We start from the raw sequence: 24,563 nt of genomic DNA on the forward strand, positions 1-24,563 counted from the left end.
CTCATTTCCAAAGGACACACAGATCCTGCGTAAGTGCTTGGACCCCTGAAATCTTGCACCATTCAGGATATTGGGGTGGAATATAACACTAGTAACCATGTTTAGTCAGAGTGCAGTATATCCTTCTCCTTTGGACCTGAAAAATACTCAGGGCAAACAGTGTGCATGGTAGAGAAAGCTGAAACCAGAGACAGATAGTAATGTACCGTACATTGTGAAATGCATTGCTAGAAACAATAATATTTAGTCAGAACACAGCAATAATCAAACAATGTGATGGAAATACTGAAAAAGAAGCAGAGAGCACATCCCTCCTATATCTTCAGAAAACAGTGACAGAAAAAAAGTGTCATCTAGTTTATGGTTTGGTGATGAGAGGTACACGAGAAACACAACAGTAGAGCTGAGGGGGAAAATGAGCAGGGCATGTGAACCTTTTACCATGGAATGTGAGATCACTTGTGGTATAGAACCACAAAAGACTGTAGTGCAAAACAGTGCACAAAACAGATGTGGAAAATGGTGCATTTTCAAAAGATGTGCAGAAGAGCCCATAAATTAGCAATGCTTTATTATTAAGGGAGGCTGTTGCTTTGTAAATTTAAAGCCCATTGTTGAAGTAGTTTTTTTAAAAAATTAAACAAAGTCTGCAGTCAGCCTATTCGTGTTCTAAAAAAATTCGTACCAACAACTTCTTCACTGATGACTCAGACTAATGCTTAAACTCCTTTGAAGCTAGCAATGTATTGCTACTAATTTCTCAGTTCAAACAACTGCAAAACATTTTGTAGTAACCATAGTTTAGAAACTATATTATGAAGGTGTGCAGGATTCACCTTGTGTTTCTAACATCTAGAAGCAGGCCAATCTGTGTTATTCTGATTCAGCATGTTATTTGGATCCAAATCTGATTTGTTAAATCTGATGCTCTGCTATGGCTCCAATAACTCTAAAGGGGAATCTACAAACAGTTATATCTTTTTTGGGCAAGATTGCAGATAAAGGAGTCCCTTGAGAGTAGATTAAGCCTGCCAAATCTCAAACATTCATCCAGGGATTTTCATGTAGGAAACCATTGGGGTGGTATCCAATCAAGTGCATCTGCTAGCACAAGGACTTTTGGCTGTGCAATGGAACTTGCCCTCCTCCTCCTTCCTGGGGGTTCAAACTATGAGGGAGGTGCCCCAGGGTAAGAAACCTGCCAAAGTTTACACAGGAACGTCCAGAGGCTATTTGAAGGGAAAAGAGTGGTGGGAGTGGGAAAGAGCCATGATTTTTAATTATTGCATAGGAAAAATGAACAATTGGGAAAGAAACAGGATATCTAATTAATTAAGTGTATTGACATTTGGAAGCTGTGGGAAAGTGTTTTATTTTAATTAGTTACTATTAGTTTTGCTATAATATGCTTATGTGTGCAAACCGTCTCAGGATCTTGTTTGATGAAGGGGCACTTAAAAATTGAATAAAATAAAAACGTAATCAAAGGCTTACAAAAATGACCCATTCAGTGCATATGTGTGTTTCTGAATCACACCCATAGCAAAATGCAAATATTGAGACTTGGGACTTTACAAGTAAATAATTCGCTTTGCTGCTTGAAATTATTAATTTCTTTAGAACATTGGAATGAAAGGTTCTACATATTGGAGCAACGTTCTGTAATCCTGCCTTTGCTTGTTTTCCAGAATGTGACTTTCACTACAGTCCAAAGAAAATACTTCCATGAAACAAAAGGCTTGGAATATATTGAGCAATTATGTATACCTGAGTTCAGCACTGTTCTGATGGAAGTTCAGTCCAAGTATGTATGTAAATAGAAATTACCAGTTTATCTTTGGATATGCCACATTTTTAGTAATTTCACAGTTCATAGGCTGGTCATCTACCTACAAGATTATTAGTCTACTTTATATATATTCCTTGTTGATAATAATGATTGATTTTGGCCCAATATGTTGGGTTACTTATTATTGTATATTGGGTTGAAACCAAAGATACATGAGTAGAATTCTAGGGTTTTTCTACACACACCCTTCACCACAATCCCGTGGTACATCCTGAAAAGCAACTCCTGGAGGCAAGGAAGTGTTTGGAAGCATATAGAATATAGCACAGAGGATTGCAGTGGGAGGGTGAATCAGCAGGAACTGAGCTGCCTTGCATCAATGAAATCCCATTGTACTTGCCCAAAAGCAGGTTTGGATCCAAGCCATTGTTTGCTTTCAACATTTCTGTAATCATTATCTCCGTTGAAACTGCATTTACCAACCAATTATAATTTGATGTTGTTGACTCTTACACCAACTAGATAAAATAATTAGAGAGTGCGCCAAGGTTTTCTCCAAGCCTCTGCCATAGATTGGGGGCGGGAGGGGTTTTGGAGGCCGGGGGAAGAGAAAGAAGGGAATTTCTGTTGAGTTCTTGGTTCTTGTTTCACATGTGCAATGGTTTAGTTGGCTATAACCTTAACTCTGCATATAAAGCAGCTTGGAGTATGTTCTGTTGGCTCAGTATAACCTTCTCCTTAATAATTGTGGGTTGGATTTATAGAAAGATATGATATCACACAACGTTACATGAAAATAAGGTTTATATAGAATACTTCCAGGTAAATGTGTTTAGGATTAGAGTGTTAAACTGCTGTGAAGCTGCTGTTTTCCTTAATGGAATGTCTTAAGAAAGACTCTCTGTCAGTTATCTTTCATTAGTTATATCACTTTAGTTCCTTTATAGCTCCAAGTTGTGTTCTTATGTTGCTGTTCGATATGTGCAACCAGTGCTTTATTCCAGCAGAGGGCGTATAGGCCAAAATTGTTGCTTCTGTTGGAAAAAGAACAATTGCATAAAGTAATGCATTGTCTCCTCTGTTCCTGTTTTTGTTTATTATTCAATTGTAGCTTCAAAGTTTTGCTCAGCTTCAGCAGTTTATGCCTATATAAATTCATTTCAGATAGTCCACTCTTACAGTGTTTGAATCACCACCAAGTATGACTTTACACTATGCTTTTATCTTTATCTCTTTACATTCAAGACAATGGAAAAATTGGCTTTGTCTCAAGATTACACTCTGTGCATATGCATAGGCGCCGACTCCATGGGGCTTGAGGGGGCCCGAGCCCCCTCAAAAATTTGTTTGGGGGGGCTCTGCCCCCCCAATAATCTCCGGCGCCCCTCCAGCAGAGCGCCATCTCTGCCCCTCCCCCAGCATAAAATGCACAGGGTCGGGCTGCATGCCTCCTGCCCTCCCTCCCGAGCAAAAGCTCCACCCAATTTCCGCTCCGGAGCTGATTAATAGGCGCAGCACGCTCTCCCCTCTTCGCTCACGAGGAGGCGGCGCCACTTTATTTGCATATTCATGAGCTTATTTATTATTCATGAGCTTTCCCGGGCCCCCCCAATATTTTTTATAAGTCCGCGTCCCTGTGCATATGCCAGGATCACTTTTCCAAATCATTTGCTTTTACTAGCTTTCATTCTTAATTAACCTTCTTTGAATCTTTTGTAACAGTTTCTAGACTGTGATCTACAAATTTTACAGGACATGGTTTAGGTATCTGCCTTAAATGTATTTATTTCACTTATATCTCACCCTCTCTCAATTTATTATTGTCATTTTAGCTTTTCAACAACAGTGTGAGTTAAGTAAGGCTGTATGTCAGTGGTTTGTCCAAGGTCACTGTGCTGCATGGTTGAATGTGAATTTTAATTGTTTACCATATTTCAATCTAAAATTCCTCTTAACTTGGGATGCTGCAGAATTCCAACAAAAACAGAAACCAGGATAGAAATTGCCAATGTTCACTTACGTCCAGAACAGAAATCATTCCATTGAATATGATTCATATTTACTATTGCTGCTTTCAGTCTACAAATGATACCCAAGTATTTTTCCACATTCAATGAATGTGATTAAATAACATCATGACAACATAATTTACATAATAAGTTACACTTGTTACATAATTTCACCAGCAGACGGAGAGATGAATAACATAACTTTTAATAGAAGACTAACTGCATTAAGTTAAGACCTATTACAGTCGTTAAGAGTCGTCAAGAGGCTCTCTCAGCTATCTGCCTATCTCCCATTCCCACCACCCTTCTCAGTAACACCCCTCCCCACCTTCTCACTATATAGAAGGATCTGGCAACTTCTGTTTCAGTGTATCTGAAGAAGTGTGCATGCACACGAAAGCTCATACCAAGAACTAACTTAGTTGGTCTTTAAGGTGCTACTGGAAGGAATTTTTTTATTTTGACTATGGCAGACCAACACGGCTACCTATCTACTACTGCAGCAGAATGGAAACAGTGCTGCATGTGAAGAATATAGGGCAGGACAGAGAATGATGCCTTATTACATCCCTACCCATAACTATGTAGTACAAGACTTCAGATTATTTATAAAGTCTCTGTAACAGGACTAAAACCCAGCTGGACATCGGCTAAGTAGTATTTCCACCTGTCCTATCTCTGAGCCTTCATTGATGACAGATGGTTCTTGATTATAATAAGATGTGTTGACAGGGAGATTGTGAGTCATTCCTGTAGAGCAGGCAAACATGACAACTTTATCCACAGAAAGGAAATTATTTCAGATTGTTTACCATCTGCAATATTCCTTGCTCTTCCCTTAACACATGAATTGCTTTGGAAGATCAGACAAGATTCATCTCATCCACTATTCTGCTTTCAAACAGTAGCCAACTAGCTGCTTCTGAAAAATTAACAAGCCGTGTATCTTGGAAATGGCCATCCTTAGCCCCACCTCCTCAGCATCTGGATATTATACATACACTGCCTTTAATATGAATAATATATTTTGCTTTCCTGGTTGATGACTGATGGAATAAGCACTATTAATTCATGTAAGCTTTATTTTTTTTAAAAAAATGTCTAAGCTAGATGAAATCTCCATTTCCTGCTTAAATGAATGATACGTTAGCTATGTGTACTATGAAGTATTTTATTTCATTTATGCTGAATTTACTGCCAATCAATTTAATTAGATGAGCCCCAGTTCTAGAATGATGAGAGAGAAAATATTTAGCATTGTCCATACCATCCATAATTTTTATAAATATATTTCATCCCTTCCTTCCTCAGTTGTCTTAAAGCAAAGAGTTATACTCTCACAAGTATTTCTTGCAAAGTAAATTATTAAAGTCTCTTTGGGTTGTATATAATGACATTATTGCAAAAGTAGAATTACTGCCACTTGTGGAACAATTTTTCCCCACTCCCATGTACTTCACGCATCCCCCTGATCTGCTTTGGTGGTTTCCCCAGTGCTCAAGAGCAGATTTGGGAGATTGCAGGGCATGCTGGCATTGAAAGACTATCAGACTAGATGCTAGTCAAATCCTCTTGCCTCCCTGACCATTTCACCTTTTGTGTCGGTCATATATGTAAGACTGCAAGCAGAGACTCTCTTATTTTAACTGATTTTGTGTAAGCCTTTGTAGGAACTTCTTTTTGCTGAAGATTAAGTTACAAATGCTCTAAATAAAAAATGAGGGAGTTCCAGAAACAAGGTGCCACCGCAGAGAAGGCCCTGGACTTTATAGCTTTCTGATTCTGAAGGTGGGAGGACTCAGCAGTGAGCCCTGGAGAAGATCTTAACAGCTAGACAGATGTGTATGGGAGAAGCGAGCCCTTTAGATATTTTATGTGATTTACTATCTTTCAAAGAAGGACCTTTCAAATGTCATTATCAGTTTCTGAGAGTTATTTGAAAGCCTTACTCTAGCTCATCCCAGCTAATATTTTCAGGGTTTCTACCTTCAAAGCTAGGTAAGCTGTAAGTCTTAAAAGCTTATGCACAATAGTATGTGCAATTTTGTTTTTATTTTGTCTTACAATTTCATAGATACTACTGTCTGGCAGCTGTTGCAGCTGTGCTGAAGTATGTTGAGTTCATACAAAATTCAGTTTATGCACCTAAGTCACTTAAGATTAGTTTCCATGGAAGTGAGCAAACAGCAATGATTGATTCAACGTCAGCCATAAACCTTGAATTAATAACTAACAATAGGAATCCTAGGTAAGATGTTTCATTTCACAACTCTAAGGTATGGAAAAGATAGAATGAATTTATATTTGCATTATACAACAACTGGTGGATATTGATGCATACCTACGGTGTTTTAAAAAATAAAGTTTGTTTTTCAGCTAAAAATATATTTTGGTCTTTTCTGTCTAACCCAGGTGTCACCAACCATGGCACCCATGAAGGGCTTCAATGGTGCTCTCGGGCAGGTGCCACAGACTGAACTTTATTGTCTTATAGGGGAAAAAATTATATTGTAAACTTCCTTGTGATCCTCAGATGAATGGTGGTATAGAAATTTAATAAATAAATAAATAAAGTTATTAAGCAAAAGGTGCACATAGTTTTCTAAATGTGATTGCTCCCATCTAGCAGTGTATTTAGGCAATGAGTGAAGTCAGAGCTGTGATTGTTGTTTGTGATTCCCAGGCAGTAGGAATCCCTGAGGTCCTAAAGAGCTTCTCCCCTCAAGTGCACTCCCCCCCGATTTATCCTGTGTTTCTTTTTATAGATATTTGTTGTTCCATATTGAACACGGTATAAATTCCATTCTGAATGTACCATTTCCTTTAAAGTTTGTGATTAGGATAATTATATGCTACATGCGATGAGCAGTCCCATGAGTCTTCCTTCAAAGTTGTGTATTTAACAACAACAACAAAAGGAGTCATCGGAGGTGTGGAGAGAAGAGGGTTATTTATTCCAGCTCCAATGATTCTCCTAAACTTGTGCCGCCGCCACCACCATTAATTCTTACTTAGGAACCTTTAACTTAACCCAGTAAAGAAGTCTTTTCCCACTGGGCTGGCTAATAACCACTTCTTGGCTAGTGTCAGCCTCTGCCTGATACTGTCCTGCTCACTTTGCTCTCTGCCCTCTACTTGCCATAATGTGTCCACTAAAGTTATAGCTGCTTCCACCCCAGTTCTCTGTGTTAATCTCTTCCTTCCCACTGCAGACAGAAATGGTAAATGTGGTACTAGTTTCAATATATTCTTCTGAAGTCTGTTCTCTCTCTTTTTGCTTGACAGAACATACAATTCTAATATTCTTGATAACATCTGTACAAATGATTAGTTAAATTTTCCTCTCATTTGTTCTTATCACAATACTTTCATTTGGCACTGTCTGAGTAAATTACTTCCTTTTCACTGAGAAATAAAATTCACTGCTCAGAAGAAAACTTTTGATGTATTATAGTCACACACTAATAAGCAAAATGCATGACTTGGGTCTTTAACAAATGCATAGCTATATGCTGAAGCTGTTTTAGTAAGTCATATACTTGTTGCATAATAATTGCCGGTATTATCTCTTGTGCTAATATCCTTTTTCTTTGGCACATGAAGAACAGGTTTGGAGCAGCTCACTTTAGACCTCCAGCATAATATTCCCCTGCTCCCACAGAGCATCTGCATTGTTGGGTGCACTGTGATATTGATGTCAAAGGCCACTCAGTGCTTTCCTGTACATGGCATCCTTTTCAAAACTTCTAACTTCTGATTCTTTCCCTTATTGAAAAGCACCTACACACAGAGAGATGGTTGCTAAATATTTCCAGAACTATTTCAAGCTTTTGTGCAGTTAGCTGGATGCAGCGGGGGCAGAGGTTCCATCATCACTTGAGTGCAAATTTCTGTTAATAAATGCAGCAACATGCATTTCATAGAGGTGGCATGGCAGGTACTGCTGTGCTTTCCGCAGATTGAAGGAGCACGAGTGTAGCCTTGGAATGTGATTTGTGTGTTAGCAGTTGTAGAACGTTTAAATTGTTTTGTATCAACTTCTTAATGAGATCCCCCCCCCCCAACTGTGCTGTTTTTCAAAGGAATGGACACACTCTTTTTGGTGTTCTAAATTATACTAAAACACCAGGGGGAAGTCGGAGACTTCGATCTAATATTCTAGAGCCTTTGATTGATGCTGATACCATTAATACAAGGTTGGATTCTGTTCAAGAGCTACTTCAGGAAGAGGAACTCTTTTTGGGTCTTCAGTCAGGTAATCAAATATCGCTTTATAGAATGGATAACATATTTCCTTTAATAATGGGTATTATATTTCTATTAATCACAGCTTTTGAGCAGGATGAATATTGTTGCTGCTTCATTCTCAGCTTGTTATGAGTGGATCGCTGTATGTATGTATGTATGTATGTTTTTTAAGTTTTTAAGTGTAGGGATCTCCAGATTTGATTGGAACAGTGGGGCTTGGGGGAAGGAGTGTTTAACTCTTCCTTCCTGCACCACATTTCCAAGCTAGTGGAAGTGAATTCTGATACCAATGATATATCTGTATCCCCTCCTCCCCCCAAGGCCAATAGCAGTTTTGGAGGATTATCCAGATTGATGAAACAATATGAGAGAACAGTTTCCCCCAGTGTTGCTGTTCTGGTCAAATTTAATGTTTATTAAGATAAAAAGTATATTCTGTCTAACATTTTGGCCATATTAATTTTAGATTTAAAGCAGTTTAGCCTTAATTATATTAATAGGATTAAATCTCAGTCAATCGGGTATAACGGTTGTGGCTTGAGCTCAATGATTGCTTGATTTCTGTTTTATAGTTATTTCAAGATTCCTGGACACTGATCAACTACTTTCGGTTTTAGTTCAAATTCCAAAGCAGGATACGGTATGTTTATAAATACTTTTACTTCATAAATGGTAAATAAATAGCTGCCACTTATCTTTCCTTTTATTATCAATCACTTCTGTGTTTGTTTTGAGAGAAATCTCTTAATTGATTTGTGTGCTCAGTTCATAACTTGCAGCACTAAATGAGAATTTTACCATTTAAATTTGAGTACTTTCACACCAGAGTACAAATGAGATAAAAATCTTTATTAGATTTCTAGAAGTTTGCAATTACAGGGTATTGAACATATTTTAAATGTTCATTAATTACTAATAAAAAAATTAATTTAACATACTATATTTATTTTAATAATTCACACAATTTAATGGAATTTCTCTGTGTTTAATTTTCACTGAATTGCACTTACACTTTATGTTTTTGAAAATCAAATTATTTTTAGGTTTGGCATTTGTTGGTTATAACGACTAGGCACATAGTCCCAGTCTCCAAAATAATGATTTCCTACAATAAAGAGCTAATATTGTTATCATTGTTAATAAAGTTTTTAGCCTCCAGTAATATAACACTAGGAAAAAATATGTACAAGCTCCAGTAAAAAATTGAAATAATTCTATATAAAAAGCATACAAAATACTTTAACTTGAGGAAAGTACCAATAACACAAATCATAGCATTGTATAGTTGGAAAGGATCTTAAGGGCCATCTAGTCCAACCCCCTGCAATGCAGAAATCTCAACTAGATCATACATGATAGGTGGCCATCCAACTCAATAAAACTAGAATTAACAGATCAACCTTTATCCAGTAATAAAGTAGCTCGTGTTATGAACCCTATGAATTACTGTTCTGTTAAGACCTGCTACTATGTTATCTTTCACTAATTGTCAATTATTCATGCCTGCCTAGAGCTATAGGTGCTACTATTTAGTCTTCATGACACTAAAGCTAAATTCCTGACTAGAACATTTCTAGTAGATTACTAGAAGTGGCAAGCTGGTGGTCCACAATAAATTCCCCCTTCCTCCATAGCACCATAGAATGAGATTGTTAAGTTTTGACCACTAAGGTGTTGCCTAGGTGAACAGGTAGGTGCTAAGTACTGGGGTGCGGGTGTGGGTGTATATTCCTTTTTCCCTACCGAAAGTGTATGAAAGAGGCTCCTGTTTCACTGCAAAAACTGATAAACATAGAATCACCAAGTGTCAATATTAGATGAATATAAATGATGGCGATATAACAGTGCCAGTCAAAGTGATCAGTTCATTAGGGAGAAAGGAAATAAGTCAGTTAACATTCCTAACATTTGTGGTCATGCTTCATGCAGAAAAAAATATGAATACAATTGAACAGGCAACAATTATATTAAGCACAACAGTATCTAGGCCACATTATGCTAATCAAACAGTAAAATAATGATAAAATATATACCTTTTCTGCTTTCTAACAGGTTAATTCATCTGAATCAAAGATAACAAATTTAATTTATCTGAAGCACACCCTGGAACTTGTAGAACCTTTGAAGGTATTCTGTCCTGAAGCTTTATGTTAAATGTCAGTTACGGTTATCATTTGGCCCTTTGAGTCTTAAAACCAAGTCCTCCTGCAGTGGGAACCAGGCCCTTTACCATCTGTGCCACTGTGTTAGTTTGCCAGAGAAGGGAACCAGTTGCTTGCCATCTATTGTGCCTCACCACTTCAGATGGCCAGAGGGTGGTATTATTGCATCTCAACTAGGCATCCAGTAACAAAGAGCTATTATTTCACCTAGTGCTGGAAAGCTGCTGCCTGGCATTATTCCTCGGTCTGAACAATTAATTCCTCGGTCTGAACAATTAATTACTTAGGCCGCCTGCCCCTGTATAATTTACACTTCCTGCTCATCTCCAGAACGCTGGCCTGACAATTGTATGCTTTAAAAAGACAGCTACAACGTAGACGAAAGCATATTAGGAGTAAGCATGGCTAGTCATTGTCTAGAGCTCATCTTGGAGCCTACTCTGTGCTAGAAATCTATGCTCCAATATCCAGCAAAGCTCTTGTGAGGAGGCTTTTATCCCTTCCACCCCATGATTACTTTGTGCCATCAGAGGCCTTCTATGATACAAGGTATTTTGCAAAGGAAATCGCTCACAACTTTGATCCCACTTTTGAAAGGATACAAATGCAGAATGTATCCAGGGAGTAATTTTATCAGTACTTTATTACTTAGATGTCTTTCAGTTGTGAGCTGAGGATGTGGATAGGATTATTGGAGCAATTTGATCCATGCTCTGTATGTCTGACCATTATCTATCATGGTCAACTACATTTTGTCTGGAAGAAAAGGCTACCTGTGTTGTGGAAGTAATTAATGCGCCTTGAGAACAGGGGTGGCCCTAGCACTCACTCTCTGCTCTCATGTTTTTAATGGGTGAAATCCAATATGTCAATTTGTCAGTGAAATGGACACCATTGTAGAACAGATCCCCCCCACGCGCCATGCAGCCCCCTGCGCACACCCAAAATATGTTCTAGAAGATAGAAGGACCTCTCTTGGGAGTGTGTGGAAGAGAGAAAGGGGTAGTCTCATCATGCAAATGGAAGTCTACTTGTGAGACATTCGCTATCACCTAATGAGTCAGTTGTGGTGCTGTGGGTTAAACCACAGAGCCTAGGACTTGCTAAGCAGAAAGTCGGTGGTTCGAATCCCCACGACGGGGTGAGCTCCCGTTGCTCAGTCCCTGCTCCTGCCAACCTAGCAGTTCGAAAGCACGTCAAAGTGCAAGTAGATAAATAGGTACCGCTCTGGTGGGAAGGTAAATGGCGTTTCCGTGTGCTGCTCTGGTTCGCCAGAAGCGGCTTAGTCATGCTGGCCACATGACTCAGAAGCTGTACGCCAGCTCCCTCGGCCAATGAAGCGAGATGAACGCTGCAACCCCAGAGTCGGTCACAACTGGACCTAATGGTCAGGGGTCCCTTTACCTTTAATGAGTCAGTTAGCTAACACTCAATGATGTTTTGTTTGTTTTAGTTGTTACTTTTTTATTGTTAGCTGCCGCATGAGTCAATTTTGATTGAGTCAGGTTGTATATATTTTAAATAAACTGATTAGAATTCAAAAGCAATAAAATTCTATCTTGTGCAAGATTGTTCTTTGTGTTAATGGCATTTCCTAGAATGTGAGCCACGTTCATACAATAATCAGCCAAGAGGTTAAAACACTAATGTTTAGATTTTTATTTTAAGTTGACTCTTATTCTTAAAGTTCAGTGTACAGAAAATATATTGTTCTATGTAATCATCTAATATTGACAGATTTTATTAGCTGTTTTTTCCAGTTAAACCTAAATGAATGAAAGGGTATTGAATCCATTAACATTTCTGTACACTTGAATATATCAGTTTTTCATGTTGATTTTAACAGGATGCTTTAAAAAGCTATAAAACACCATTGTTAAAGGCTTACTATAGTTCCTTGGAAGACAACAGGTACTGTTTTATTTTTAAAAACATCTTTGACACTGATGTTATTATTTCTTGCACCCTGTTTTTGTAAAATGTGCATTTTATTTTCTCTAGTAGAGTAAGGAGGGTATTCAAGACCCTTTCAGATTGCTCTTCCTCCCATTGAAAGATAGGACCAGCTTGCAAGTTGACTTTGTTGGAGGAGTGGCTGACTGGAAGAGCAGGAAACTTGTTGAAAGACAGAAAATAACCAACTTGATTAGTTAGAAACAAAGCATACCATGAAAAAGAATACATGGGTGAAAAACTAGCGCTCACATTAAAGAAGAAAAAAACATGCTATTAATTTCAATAAAATTGCCAGTAAACAAAGAATTCTGACAAATAAAATTATTGTTCACATCTAAGCTACATTTAGGAAACCCATGCAAAGTATCTAACATGTGATTGTGCAGCTTTAGATATGAAGATGTTATTAGGGTTTTGAAAATATCCAAATTCGGCATGAAGAGTGGACTTCTAATCATGTAGTGGGCCTTTACCTTCCTCTCCACCAACCTGCCAGAGCAAATTTTGAGTGTGTGCAGGGGGCTGCAGGGGAAAGGAGAAGAAGGCAAAGTTTTGCTGTTTTGCTGTGCAAGTGAAAGTCCAATCCACTTAGGCACAGACAACTTTGGTTACAACCCAGTGAATATGAAGTACAGAAGTTTTGGATTTGAATATTTGAATTGCATTACTTTTAGATAAATACAGCATTTGTAAAATATGGCATAGACATTGCCCCAATTTTATATATTTCTAGGTTTGGAGTCATACTTGAAAAGATTAAAACTGTCATTAATGATGATACAAGATACACAAAAGGATGCTTGAATATGAGAACACAGAAATGCTATGCAGTGAAGCCTAATATAAATGAATTTCTTGATATAGCACGAAGAACATACACTGAGATTGTGGATGATATTGCAGGTACTTCACTGTTTAGGTATTTAATTTTGGGTACTTTAAATATATATACTTTTTCTGCAATATCATAGCCTGTACTTGTTTGCATAATAGTACTTCCGTCAATATTTTTGTGATAGCTATGATGAACCTTACTGTGTTACATTATAAAATGTTTTTGTTTTACATCTTGCTATTAAGGAATGATAGCACAGCTTGCAGAAAAATACAACCTTCCTTTGAAAACAAGCTTCAGTTCCGCACGAGGATTTTTTATTCAGATGAGTGCTGACTGTGCAGCAATACACAATGGTCAACTTCCTTCAGAATTTACCAAGGTACACATTTTGGAGCTGTTGGGTCATTATAGTTAGTGAATTTACATCGAGATTTGATGGGTGTAGAATGCACCCTTATTTACACATCTAACATGCCAACCTTGCTGCCTCGATTCATACTGGATAAATGGCAGCAATTTTTCCCTTTGTCCAGCCAAGATCCAGCTTCAGATGCACTACTACTTACTACTGTGCTTCAGGCCATCTCTTCTCTGATGTTGAGGCTATCAGTTCTGATGTGCAGATCACTGATTCTGTAACTCTTCTCTATCCCCCTTTTGGGGCTAGCCCAGTGCTTACCATGCTGCTGTCCTAAGAACTACTACTCACCACTACCCAACCAGTCACGGTACTAGTCTCCATGCTGAAGTTACTGTCAAGATCATTCATGGGGGTTGTTGCTATTTTTAGCACTAGAAATACTAGGTTGTCACACTCCCTGTTCTCATTTTCACTCTCAGCAAGGTGGTAAGATTAAAGTGTCTTAATATTTAAGCTTTAAACTGGGACTCGTAAAGGTAAAGGTACCCTAGTCACAAACGACTCTGAGGTTGCAGCTCTCATCTTGCTTTACAGGCTGAGGGAGCCAGCGATTGTCTGCTCTGCACACGGTTTTTCCAGGTCATGTGGCCAGCATGACTAAGCCACTTCTGGCGAAGCCAGAGCAGCGCACGGAAACACCGCCTTCCCGCCAGAGCAGTACCTATTTATCTACTTGTACTGCGTGCTTTCAAACTGCTAGGTTGGCAGGAGCTGGGACTGAACAACGGGAGCTCACCCTGTAGCAGGGCCTTGAACCACCAACCTTCTGATGCTATTTTGGGGCATCACACTTGAAGAAGCAAGTGAACCACTGGTGGGATAGCTGGTTCGAGAGGCACATATGCTCTATCCTAACCCCTTTCCTCCAGCCATCAATATTAAGAAGACAAGGCTGCACTCTTTGTGGTATTGAGAACCCAGTGAAATCAGTGTGAAAATGTAATTAATACGATTAAGTGAAGTCATGCTGATTTCAGCTAATGCAGTCTGGATCTAGCCTGTTATAAATAATATTCTTTCTATAATATCTGTAAATATTCATTAACTACCCTAACTTGCAACGTTACAGAAATGAAAATAAGGATTTTCTTGTATATATTCCAGGGGTTTGTACTGAGGTAATTCTAGGAAGAGTCTTACATTTCTGAATTGAATTGTTCCATTAAAAACAAGGCATCTTGAGTGGCTCAAGGACTTCCCAAATATCCAAGTGACTCTGTGGTCTCATGTCCAAAAAATGCTCAGCCGTTTCTCCCTTCCTCCAAGAAACAAAATCAAACAAGCTTGGGAAAATAGGTCTAGATTTTAATCACAAGTATTTTCTCAGGGCACTCCTAAGTGCAGTGATTTGCAGGAGGGATTGGAATTTGTTTTTCACGTCAAGTCAATCGAAATCCTGGAGATTTATAGTATTTATTCTATTTCCCCACCATCTCCAAGTCAATGGAGAGATCTCTATTGTATCCCTAAAAATCTGTGGGTACAGAAGCCCATCCCTGCCAGTGGCCCTTCCTTGCTAGAATGATGCCACTTGCTCCCCCCCCCCAATCTTTTTTCCATCCTGCATCCCCTACACAAGTCAATAAAGAAATATATCTTTGGACAAGATGCTATATTTACAGAAATCTGTGGTGGCACAGAATTCCAACCCCAACAACATTTGGTGAAGATTCTTTTCTGTATGCTGCATTCATTTGCTCTTCAGTAGTCTGTCATGTAAATGCTTATGACCAAAGAGGGTGTTTATAATCTGAACACAAATTTCTTCATTTTAAAGCCTAGAAATGTTTAATCTTACAGTGGGTTAGCTTGTGCTACCACAATTTAAACACATACAAAAGCACTTGCTATTTTAATAAACATTTATGGGGTGGTGTACATTATCCAGTGATAAAATAATTGCACACTAATTATTTTCAATTTACGTTTCTGCTTTATTACTATTGCTTTTCTCTTTTTTAAAAAATAATGAAGGCAGTTTACTCTCATGTTTTTCAAATTGCTCTTGCTTTGTTTTCTGGGAGTAGTTATTTATGCTTATCTAGCATCTCTTTTTGAAATTTCCCTACAGATTACTAAAATGAAAAATGTGTATAGCTTTACTTCACAAGACTTAATGAAAATGAATGAAAGATGCCAAGAGTCTTTGAGAGAAATTTATCACATGACATACTTGTAAGAATACTTCAAACATTTTTATTTGATATTGTGCCCAATTAACATTTGGATATGAGCTTTTAAATTTCTTTTTGTGGGTAGTGATTTTAAACTAGGAATTTTCACTCAAACTTGGAATTTTCACCCAGTTTCAGGTCTTAGATTCAAGCTTGCAATTTTCTTAAAGCAAGTTGTGCAATTCCTTACTGTCTTCCATGTTTTCCTCCTTTGACACTCTGGTCATACAAAGGGCTAACCATCTCCCTGGACAGTTCGTTGCTTCTAATAAAATAATATTTTATTGTCCTATTAACGTCTTCAGTGATTTCCTTGATTTTTTATTTTATTTTTTTGCATCCCTTATTGTCTGCTTCCACTTACTTCACCAGACTTGGTGTTCCTTTTTGTTCTCCTTATTTGGGCAAGACTTACACTTATTGAAAGACGCCTTCTAGCTTCTAATAGCTTTCTTTATTTGGGTCATTAAACACACTGGCATCCTCTTGGCCTTGGTGATACTTGTCCTGATCTGCAATATACATTCTAGATGACCTTTTATTATAATGGTTTTGATTAACCCCCAAGCATTATGGAGAAATTTGAAGCTCCTGAATTTCCCTTTCATTTTTTAAAAAACAAACCCTGTATTTTTGAGATGTTCACTCTTTTGAAGAAAACTGTGACTGTGCTGAACTTGCTTGGCAGTTGTCCACTTCCATATAAGTAGACAATTACACATTTGGTTGTATTTGATTTATTCTTAGTTGTATTGGGATACAGTTGCTATTTCAGACTAAAAGCTCAACATTTTTATTAAATATTTTGTCTATTGCTTTGAGGAATAAAATAAACTGTGCTATTATGTGCTTTCAGGATAGTGTGTAAATTACTGAGTGAAATTTATGAACACATTCATTGCCTGTACAAACTCTCTGATGCAGTGTCTATGCTGGATATGTTGCAGTCATTTGCCCACGCCTGTACGCTTTCTGACTATGGTGAGTAGCTTTGTTATTTAGAAAAGCTTTTACTAAAACTTGCGGTTTACCTCCCCTGTCCCCAAACTGTGAATTAGTCAAATAATAATGCTGACATAATGTAATTGGCAGATTCAAAGACTGCCTGCATCAACATGCAAATAATTCCTACTGCTATAGCATCATGGCATCACCAAACCATATGTAATATAGTTTGTTTAGACAGATTCTTTGACTCAGAAGTTAAGATCTGGGTGTAATCTTTTTTATTCTGTCGAGCATCTCTGAAAATATGTTTGGCTATCAAATTGAAGCTTCACTTAGTTTTTGTTGCTTTTTCATAAGACTTTAATAAGTTGCTTCACATGTCCTTCAATTGTTTCATATTCGTCTTTTAAATAGAAGCAAATAGCGAGTTCTCGTATACAGGAGAAGCAAAATATAGCAAAAATCAAATATTATTTAAGGAAACACTCCCCTGAACTTTGTTGCATTAAAGTTACAGTTTTCAAAAAGTTTCTTCTTTATATTATTCCTATCAGTGGAACTATTCTTAGGCTCAGACCCAGCACAATAGTCAGCTAGGTTAGGTGCTGCACCACCACTCACAACTCTGTCAGGCACTGGGCTGTTTCAGTGCTAGGTGGGTGGTGCCACCACTTTTGAATGGGAGCTAAGGTTGGCTCCTATCCACAGTGGCCACCAACCACGTTTGTTTACCCATTGGTGACACTTTGCTGACAGCTGCCTCCTTGGACTGCAGTCTTACCCAATTACCTAGCAGTAAGCCACATTTAAATTACTGGGACTTCTGAGTAAATGTATGTAGAATTATATTGTCAAGACATGAGGATTACTGTTTTACTCAATTTATTTGCCTATTTCGTTCCGAATTTATTGATTACTAGATTTCTCATAAACTAACAAGGAACAAGAACAAGACTTAACCAAAGTAGGATTGTGATATACTTGTTATTAACAGCAAAACATTTACCGTAAATATTATCTATTTTTTCTTAGTACGTCCTGAGTTTACTGACACATTAGCAATAAAGGAAGGATGGCACCCTGTTCTTGAAAAAATATCTTTTGAGAAACCTGTTGCCAACAATACTTACATCACAGAGGGAAGTAATTTTATCATAATTACAGGACCAAATATGAGTGGAAAGTCAACTTACCTAAAACAGATAGCCCTTTCTCAGATTATGGCACAAATTGGTAAGCAGTTATTTGAACTTTCATTGTTTCTCTTATCCAGTGATTTTAGCAAACCAATGTGTTACACTTTCCTTTCCCTTTAAGTTCAGCAACTTTTAGCAGCCTTGATTCCTTCAGAGTCCCAAGTCTGTCTTAGTTTTAGAGGAGACCTGGTGAGGTTACTATCCTTACAGGAGGTCTCAGCAATTTCTCATAATCAGGAACTTAAGTTTCAAATAACATTGTTTAGTTATCTTGTTTAATCAACTCTGATACAGTCTCGCCATCCCCACCCCTCTACAAATCTGTTCCATTACTCACAGTCTCTGCCTGACTTCTCTTCCTTTCCCCAGCCCAGAATACTTATTCTCTTTTGTTTATCTTTCATTCCCCAGTCTGTGCAGTTTCCCATTATATGACTGCACCCCTTCTCCCTGTTTGTCTGAGTATCTATTGATAAGGGTGAGGCCCATACTGTCATCGCCACACAAGACAATTTCTGACCAGAGAAGGCTGAAGGCAGGAGTCACCTGTCAACAGAGCCTTACAAAGTTATTATTTAGAAGAGAGAACCCTATCATTTCCTACTATTTTAAGAATTTCACATGGCTAACATTAAACTGCAACATTACTGCTAACTTCTCCTCACATTAATTTGTACTTCTCTTTAATTTGCAGGATCTTTTGTCCCAGCAGAATATTCTTCATTTAGGATTGCTGAGCAAATATTTACTAGAATAGGTATGGATGATGATATAGAAACAAATTCATCAACATTCATGAAGGAGATGAAAGAGGTATTCAGATGAGCTTAGTGTTTCTTTTATCAGTGGCCTTGATTAATATTTAATTGGCCCACAGGTTTGCACATTTTGCTTACATATAAATATTCAAGGACCTCTGCTTCTGTTTTTCTCCTTACAGGGCAAAGATTAGACTAATAGGCTGCACATACCCAATGTTTTCATTTTCTTCTTCTTCAGCACACCAGTCCCTTTCCCATGCAAACACCTCCACCAACACACACATGCCACCTTGTAAGCTACCATTTAAATTCCACAGACTGTGCATTCTTGTTGCAAAATATTAATGGCTAGGATACATCAGAATCCTGGAGGAGAATCAAAGGGACTTCTACTCATACAAGGGGATATTCCATTTTCCAGTTCCCCACTCCAGCTGTGAGCAATTGAACCGCATCCCCTGCCATTTCTGAGGGGACTGGAAGAGGAGAGAGGGAACGCCCATTCAGAAAGAGGATCTCTTTCTGTAGTGGTTCAGCTTCTATGCTGAATATTGTACCAAACCATATATTGCCTTTTACATTGACTTGTGTTACAGTGGTACCTCGCAAGACGAATGCCTCGCAAGACGAAAAACACGCAAGACGAAAGAGTTTTCCGTTTTTTGAGTCGTTCCGCAAGACGAAACGTTTTGCGAGTCCTTGCGAGTTTGTTTCCTTTTTCTTAAAGCCGCTAAGCCGTTAATAGCCGCTAATAGCCGTGCTTCGCAAGACGAAAAAACCGCAAGACGAAGAGACTCGCGGAACAGATTAATTTCGTCTTGCGAGGCACCACTGTACTTTATCTCTCACACTGAAATAACAATTAGATGAAAATATTGCTGCTGCTTCCTTCCTTCCTGTCTCCCATAAGCCCCCAAACCTATCTGTGGCTCTATCAAAGAGCTGGAGGCTCCCGCCTCTGGTTTGGGGGCCCTTTGGAAGGCAACAAAGATGGTAGCAGTGGGGGATCAGATATCGGTCCTGCTCAGCCCACACTTATGTACAAGTAATCAATCAGAGGCATTCAGTTGTTATTAGCACCTCTTTTTGCTGACTGACAGCATCCCTAATGGAGCTGCTACCAGCAAAGAAGTTTGAAAAGGGATGTGTAGCCTTCTGTGTGCATTGAATGTGCATTCAGAACTCTTAGACTGAGCTGTTTGTGTTGATGGATGTTCTGTTTTTATGTGGCAGCTGGTAAAACATTCCTAAAGTAAATTTCCTGACTCTTGTTTTGGGCAGGAAATGAGAATTCTTATTAACAGATTTTATCCTCACATGCTACTGCTAGTAATGAAATTTGATGTCTTTCTCTCTAGATAGCATATATCATACAAAATGCTAATGACAGATCACTTATCATAATTGATGAGCTTGGCAGAGGTACCAGTGCTGAAGAAGGCATCGGCATATGTTACGCAGTCTGTGAATATCTTCTTAATTTGAAGGTATTATTAATATTTTAATCAATAAGTGCATGAAATTTCCCTAAATATTATAAAAGATAGTAATAGTCATTAAGATTTCTCTTTTCCAATAATTTATAGTCTATTTAATTTCTTGTTTCATACTTTAGGCATTTACACTCTTTGCCACTCATTTTTTGGAATTATGTCAAATTGATGCCTTATATCCCAATGTGGAAAACAATTACTTTGAAGTGCAACACGTAAGAAGTAGTTATGGAAGTAGGGAGAAAATTGCGTATACTTATATTCTTTCTAAAGGACACACGGAGGAAAAAAACTATGGTAATATGCTATATGGATTATTATAATTTACAGAAATAAACATATAGAACATTAATATGAAGAGATAAAACAAGAGTACCTAGATACCTGTTCCATTAAACACATGAAAGATGTTGTCTGCATGTGCAGAGGGATTCATTCAGCCACTACTTTCTGTATTTAGAACTATATGGTTTGTGCATCTATTTCACTCAGAAGCTTACTAAGATTTTTATTACCTACTTGTTATTACTGCTGCTGTCATTAGCCTCTCTACTCTGCAAAATGTTCCACTTCTTTTCAGTCTCTTGTATTACTCCACTGTGTTTCAGTACTATTCGATATAATATTGTGAAGAAAGAAATGGCGGTATTGGTGTTCCTCTTCTCATTCTCATTATTTAATAATTATTTAGTCTGTTATGGGGGAATATTATGTAAATTGGAGAAACCTTGTTGAGCCTTTTGAGAATCAATATGACAGTTGATTCAACATGACAGTTGAACATGCACAGCTATTCTGATTCTGAGTTAACTTTCTGTTAAGCAAATTACCCAGTCAGATACTAATAAGAAGCATTTTCAAGATTGACATTAAAAGGTTTTTTATTTTTTTAAAAAATCTAGACGCTAGTGTAGATGTAATGCTGCTGACCTCTTGGCTGTGGTTAAGTCATGTGACCATGTGCTCCCTCATCTCATGTTTGGAGTGAATTCTACCCTACATTTCCATGGCTTAGCATTATATTTGTACAACTCCTAACTGTAGTTAAATGCTAACTATGATAACTGATAAAAACCCTCTTTATTAGGATCTGCAAAGCTGCTTCAAATCTTGTTTAAGAAGAAAATTCTTGTTAACATTGATGCAGATGTAACACTAATCCATGGTTTAAGCTCACGTGGGAAAGGAGATGGGATTTTGGAGGGGAGGATAGGTGGAGGTTACGTGTCATCTTGTGGCCTTTTGTGCTCCTAATCTTTTAGCTTTGGTTAAAAGACCAGGAGCATTACATCATCATTGGTCCTGATAGACTTTTTGTTTAAATGTAACATTCTCTACCTCTGACAATTAAAAACAGCTTCATATGTTTTATATTTAGGACTTAAAGCTGCAGAGGTTTCCTCTCTTCCACCATCAATAATACAGGATGCCAAGGAGATCATAACTCTGATTTCTAGACAAATGTCGGTATGTAGTATTATCTCAAAACATTCTCTGGTGTTAGCTCTTTTTGTTAGGTGCTGATTTTAAACAATTTTGCTTGGAAGTAAATTCTGTAGTTTATTTATTTTGCATTGTATATACAGGCAACATAGTGGCAGTTAATGCAGCATACCATAGGAAAAAACAATGATTTTAAAAAAAATTAAAACAAAAACCACCACGTATAACTCAAATTATCAGCTCAAATTGGCTCATCTGTCTGCATGTTTCACATTTTAACTTTCTTAATTGGAGGCCAATTGTTTTTTGTTCATGTTTTTAATAAATGAAAGTTCCACGTCTAGGCCCCCTTGCTGGTGCAATTGGTCCAACTTCACCGCCGATAGTGCAGCCTTGACATTGGCTGCCAATACATTTGCAAGCCCAATTCAAAGTGTTGGTTTTAATTTACAGCATTATGCAGCTTGGGATCAAAAGTCCTATCAGAATGCCTCTCCTGACTTGAACAATTTGGTTGTAGTCCCCCATCTGTGCGAAGTTTCCTCCAGCAAAGATTGCTGGGCACCAACACTTTTGGCATCTATCTTATTCCCTATATGATGAGTTAGTTGTCATGGCTTATTCAATGGTGACATTCTGAGTTATGCTTTTGTTTTTGGCGGTTGATGTGCTTTTGAAATGTTAATGTTAATTAAATGTATAATGTTAATTGTTTATAGCTGAAACTTTTGGAAGTTTAAAATCTGTTGTTAGTCCCAATTGATTGTTGGCATTAGGCAACTAAGTAACTAATCAATAGTAAATATAATGCTAAAAGTCTGGTTTTAATTTGTTCATGTCCTTTTAAATAACAGAAGCAACAAAGAAGTACTCCTGAGACATTAAAGAAGAAGGCTACATATCACTTAGCAAATATGTTAGTTCAAACTGCCCGCAACTCTCGACTAGATCCAGACAGTTTGCGAATATACCTAAAAGGTCTGAAGAAAAAGTATGAGACTGATTGCCTTGCTGCTGAACAAGTACCTACTGAAGACCAGCAATAATTTATACTATAGTCTGAAGCACTAATATAGGTAGAGCCTGAAAATATATATATTTTTTAAAAAGGCATTATAGTTCTGGAGCATTCTGTCTTTCTGGTTTGCATGCACCAATTTTGCAGCAGCAAAACCAGATACATGAACAGAAACAGTATAATTCTAGAACTTTTAAATTATTATTCTTCATTTCAAAACATTAATTTCCACAGAAATATATTTAAAATAAGTTGTTTATAAAAGCTTTTAAAAGATGATTAAATTGTTTTTTATTCTATATTATTTCATTTGCCATATCTATGATATCCCTTCATATAAGTTTTATTGTTGGAATCTCTAGATGTGTTGGTTTGATAAGCTGACTTCTGGGTTGTTTCTGCTTCTTTATGGTGTTTTCTTGTGCAGTGGACAACACTATTATAGTAATTGCAAGTATTTATTGTAATATTGATGGCTGCACTGACATTCTACATCATGTTACTAGTAAAAAAAAGGATTGAGCACTTTCTTTAATGTTCTAGTATTTGACCATACTAAGAGCTCCATCATTCTGCATAGAACAGCTCTTATGCATATATAATCCCATTTCAGCAGAAAAGAGTGATCTGTTCTGTTTTCTCCTGCACTTCATTGTACCTAATGTTGCCTAACAGTATAGAGTTCCTTTTAAAAACCATCCACTTTAAAGGAATTTGAGGGTATATATTGAACAGTGGGTTTTTTTCTAGAAAAAAAGTGCCTGTACTTAGGTACCAGGAAGCAGGGAGAGGGCCCAGCACATGAGGGAGGGGTGTGGCCTGAGGCCAAGGCTGGGTGGTGAGGAAGGGTTAGCTGCTTAATGATCCCTTGCCTGCCCACCCACCTACCGGGGCACTGCCTCCCAGGTGAAGAGACTTCCCCTGCCCAGCTTTGGCAGCAAGGCTTCAGTATTGTGTCAGAGCATTGGACCTCCTTCCCTAAGCAGGGCAAACGCTTCCCAGGCTTGGAGAAAGCGACATGGCGTGTTGACAGGGTCTGAGAGCCCTCCCAGCTCCCCCCCCCAAAAGGTGGTAGTACTTCATACTGTTGCGTACTGCCAGAAAAAAAAGCACTGATGTTGAGACTGATGTCTGTTGAATGGAGAATACTTATAGATATGATGTGCATTTACATGAAGGCATGGAAAATGAGCTCAGATTGACAGTATAAACTGGATATTTCATACAGTGGTTTGTCAATATGCATAGTTCTCAAGTGAATTTGGAAGATGTAAATTTATCTGAGGAACTACATTCATTGCCAGTCAATATACATGGTCACTAAGTGAAGACTATGCATAATGTTTGAGTGATATATAATATTCTGTTTGTTCATGTCCGTTTTTACACATTCTTCATATCTTCTGCTTATTTCTAATTTCTGGTGTTTGTACAGTACATTCAACATAAATTTCCCAAAACATACATATTGCATTAAATGTTTATTTGTTTTGTTTTGTTTTGAAAACTTCTATCATATTAGATGGCCCTGAGAGGCTCTCAAAGCAATTTGCAAAAGATTCCCACGATATAAATCACATTCAACTCTGGCATCAAGAACAGAAATAACATGGTACCGCTGTGGTGTCAGAATTTTTCAGCTTTCATTTCCTGCCCTGTCAGCCTCTGCCTACTAGGCAACAGTCTGACTTATGTTCTCTGAAGCCAGAGCGTGAGGCTAAGCAGCTAGATCTCACTCAATTTGAGGGAGTAAATCTTCCCTGGGTGGTGGTTGCCAGGCAACAGCTTTCGCTAATGTCCTCTTAGCCAAGGGAGTCCTGTAATATTTTCTGTTATTTCTTTGTATACCTCCAGAGAGAACTAAAATTCCTGGTTTGTCAAATCTCTCACAGTCCTGGCATAACCCATCACACTCCTTTTGGGTGGGGGTTGTTACACCAGGCAGATGAGTGCTGCCTGTAGGTGGGCACGTGGTCTTCTTTGGGTGGGGATGTGTCTTCCGGTGAGGGTACTATACCAGGAGGGGGACATGGGTGGCGCTGTGGTCTAAACCACTGGGCCTCTTGGGCTTGCCGATTGGAAGGTCGGCGGTTTGAATCCACGTAAC

General features: G+C 38.0%; 1 protein-coding gene across 4 annotated transcripts in view; it reads left to right on the forward strand.

The window, feature by feature from the left end:
• Positions 1-23,920, forward strand: part of MSH4 (mutS homolog 4) — a gene marked incomplete at its 5' end in the record, with an annotated part of 32,387 nt that extends 8,467 nt beyond the window's left edge. For 2 of the 4 annotated variants that reach the window (XM_083510432.1, XM_083510433.1), the window contains 16 exons: positions 1,689-1,804; positions 5,873-6,046; positions 7,881-8,053; positions 8,619-8,686; positions 10,099-10,173; positions 12,055-12,119; positions 12,898-13,067; positions 13,245-13,381; positions 15,495-15,598; positions 16,454-16,578; positions 17,578-17,778; positions 18,436-18,554; positions 19,861-19,989; positions 20,118-20,292; positions 21,374-21,462; positions 22,293-23,920. In XM_083510432.1, coding sequence (XP_083366558.1) covers positions 1,689-1,804; positions 5,873-6,046; positions 7,881-8,053; positions 8,619-8,686; positions 10,099-10,173; positions 12,055-12,119; positions 12,898-13,067; positions 13,245-13,381; positions 15,495-15,598; positions 16,454-16,578; positions 17,578-17,778; positions 18,436-18,554; positions 19,861-19,989; positions 20,118-20,292; positions 21,374-21,462; positions 22,293-22,484 — 2,112 coding nt within the window. In that variant the 3' untranslated portion in view covers positions 22,485-23,920. The remainder of the gene's footprint in view (positions 1-1,688; positions 1,805-5,872; positions 6,047-7,880; positions 8,054-8,618; positions 8,687-10,098; positions 10,174-12,054; positions 12,120-12,897; positions 13,068-13,244; positions 13,382-15,494; positions 15,599-16,453; positions 16,579-17,577; positions 17,779-18,435; positions 18,555-19,860; positions 19,990-20,117; positions 20,293-21,373; positions 21,463-22,292) is intronic. The other 2 variants (XM_083510435.1, XM_083510434.1) reach the window with 2 other exon arrangements.
• Positions 23,921-24,563: the final 643 nt, after the last annotated feature.

The sequence above is a fragment of the Podarcis liolepis genome (assembly GCF_965112155.1).
Source record: "Podarcis liolepis genome assembly, chromosome: 6".
In the NCBI taxonomy this organism is placed as follows: Eukaryota; Metazoa; Chordata; class Lepidosauria; order Squamata; family Lacertidae; genus Podarcis; species Podarcis liolepis.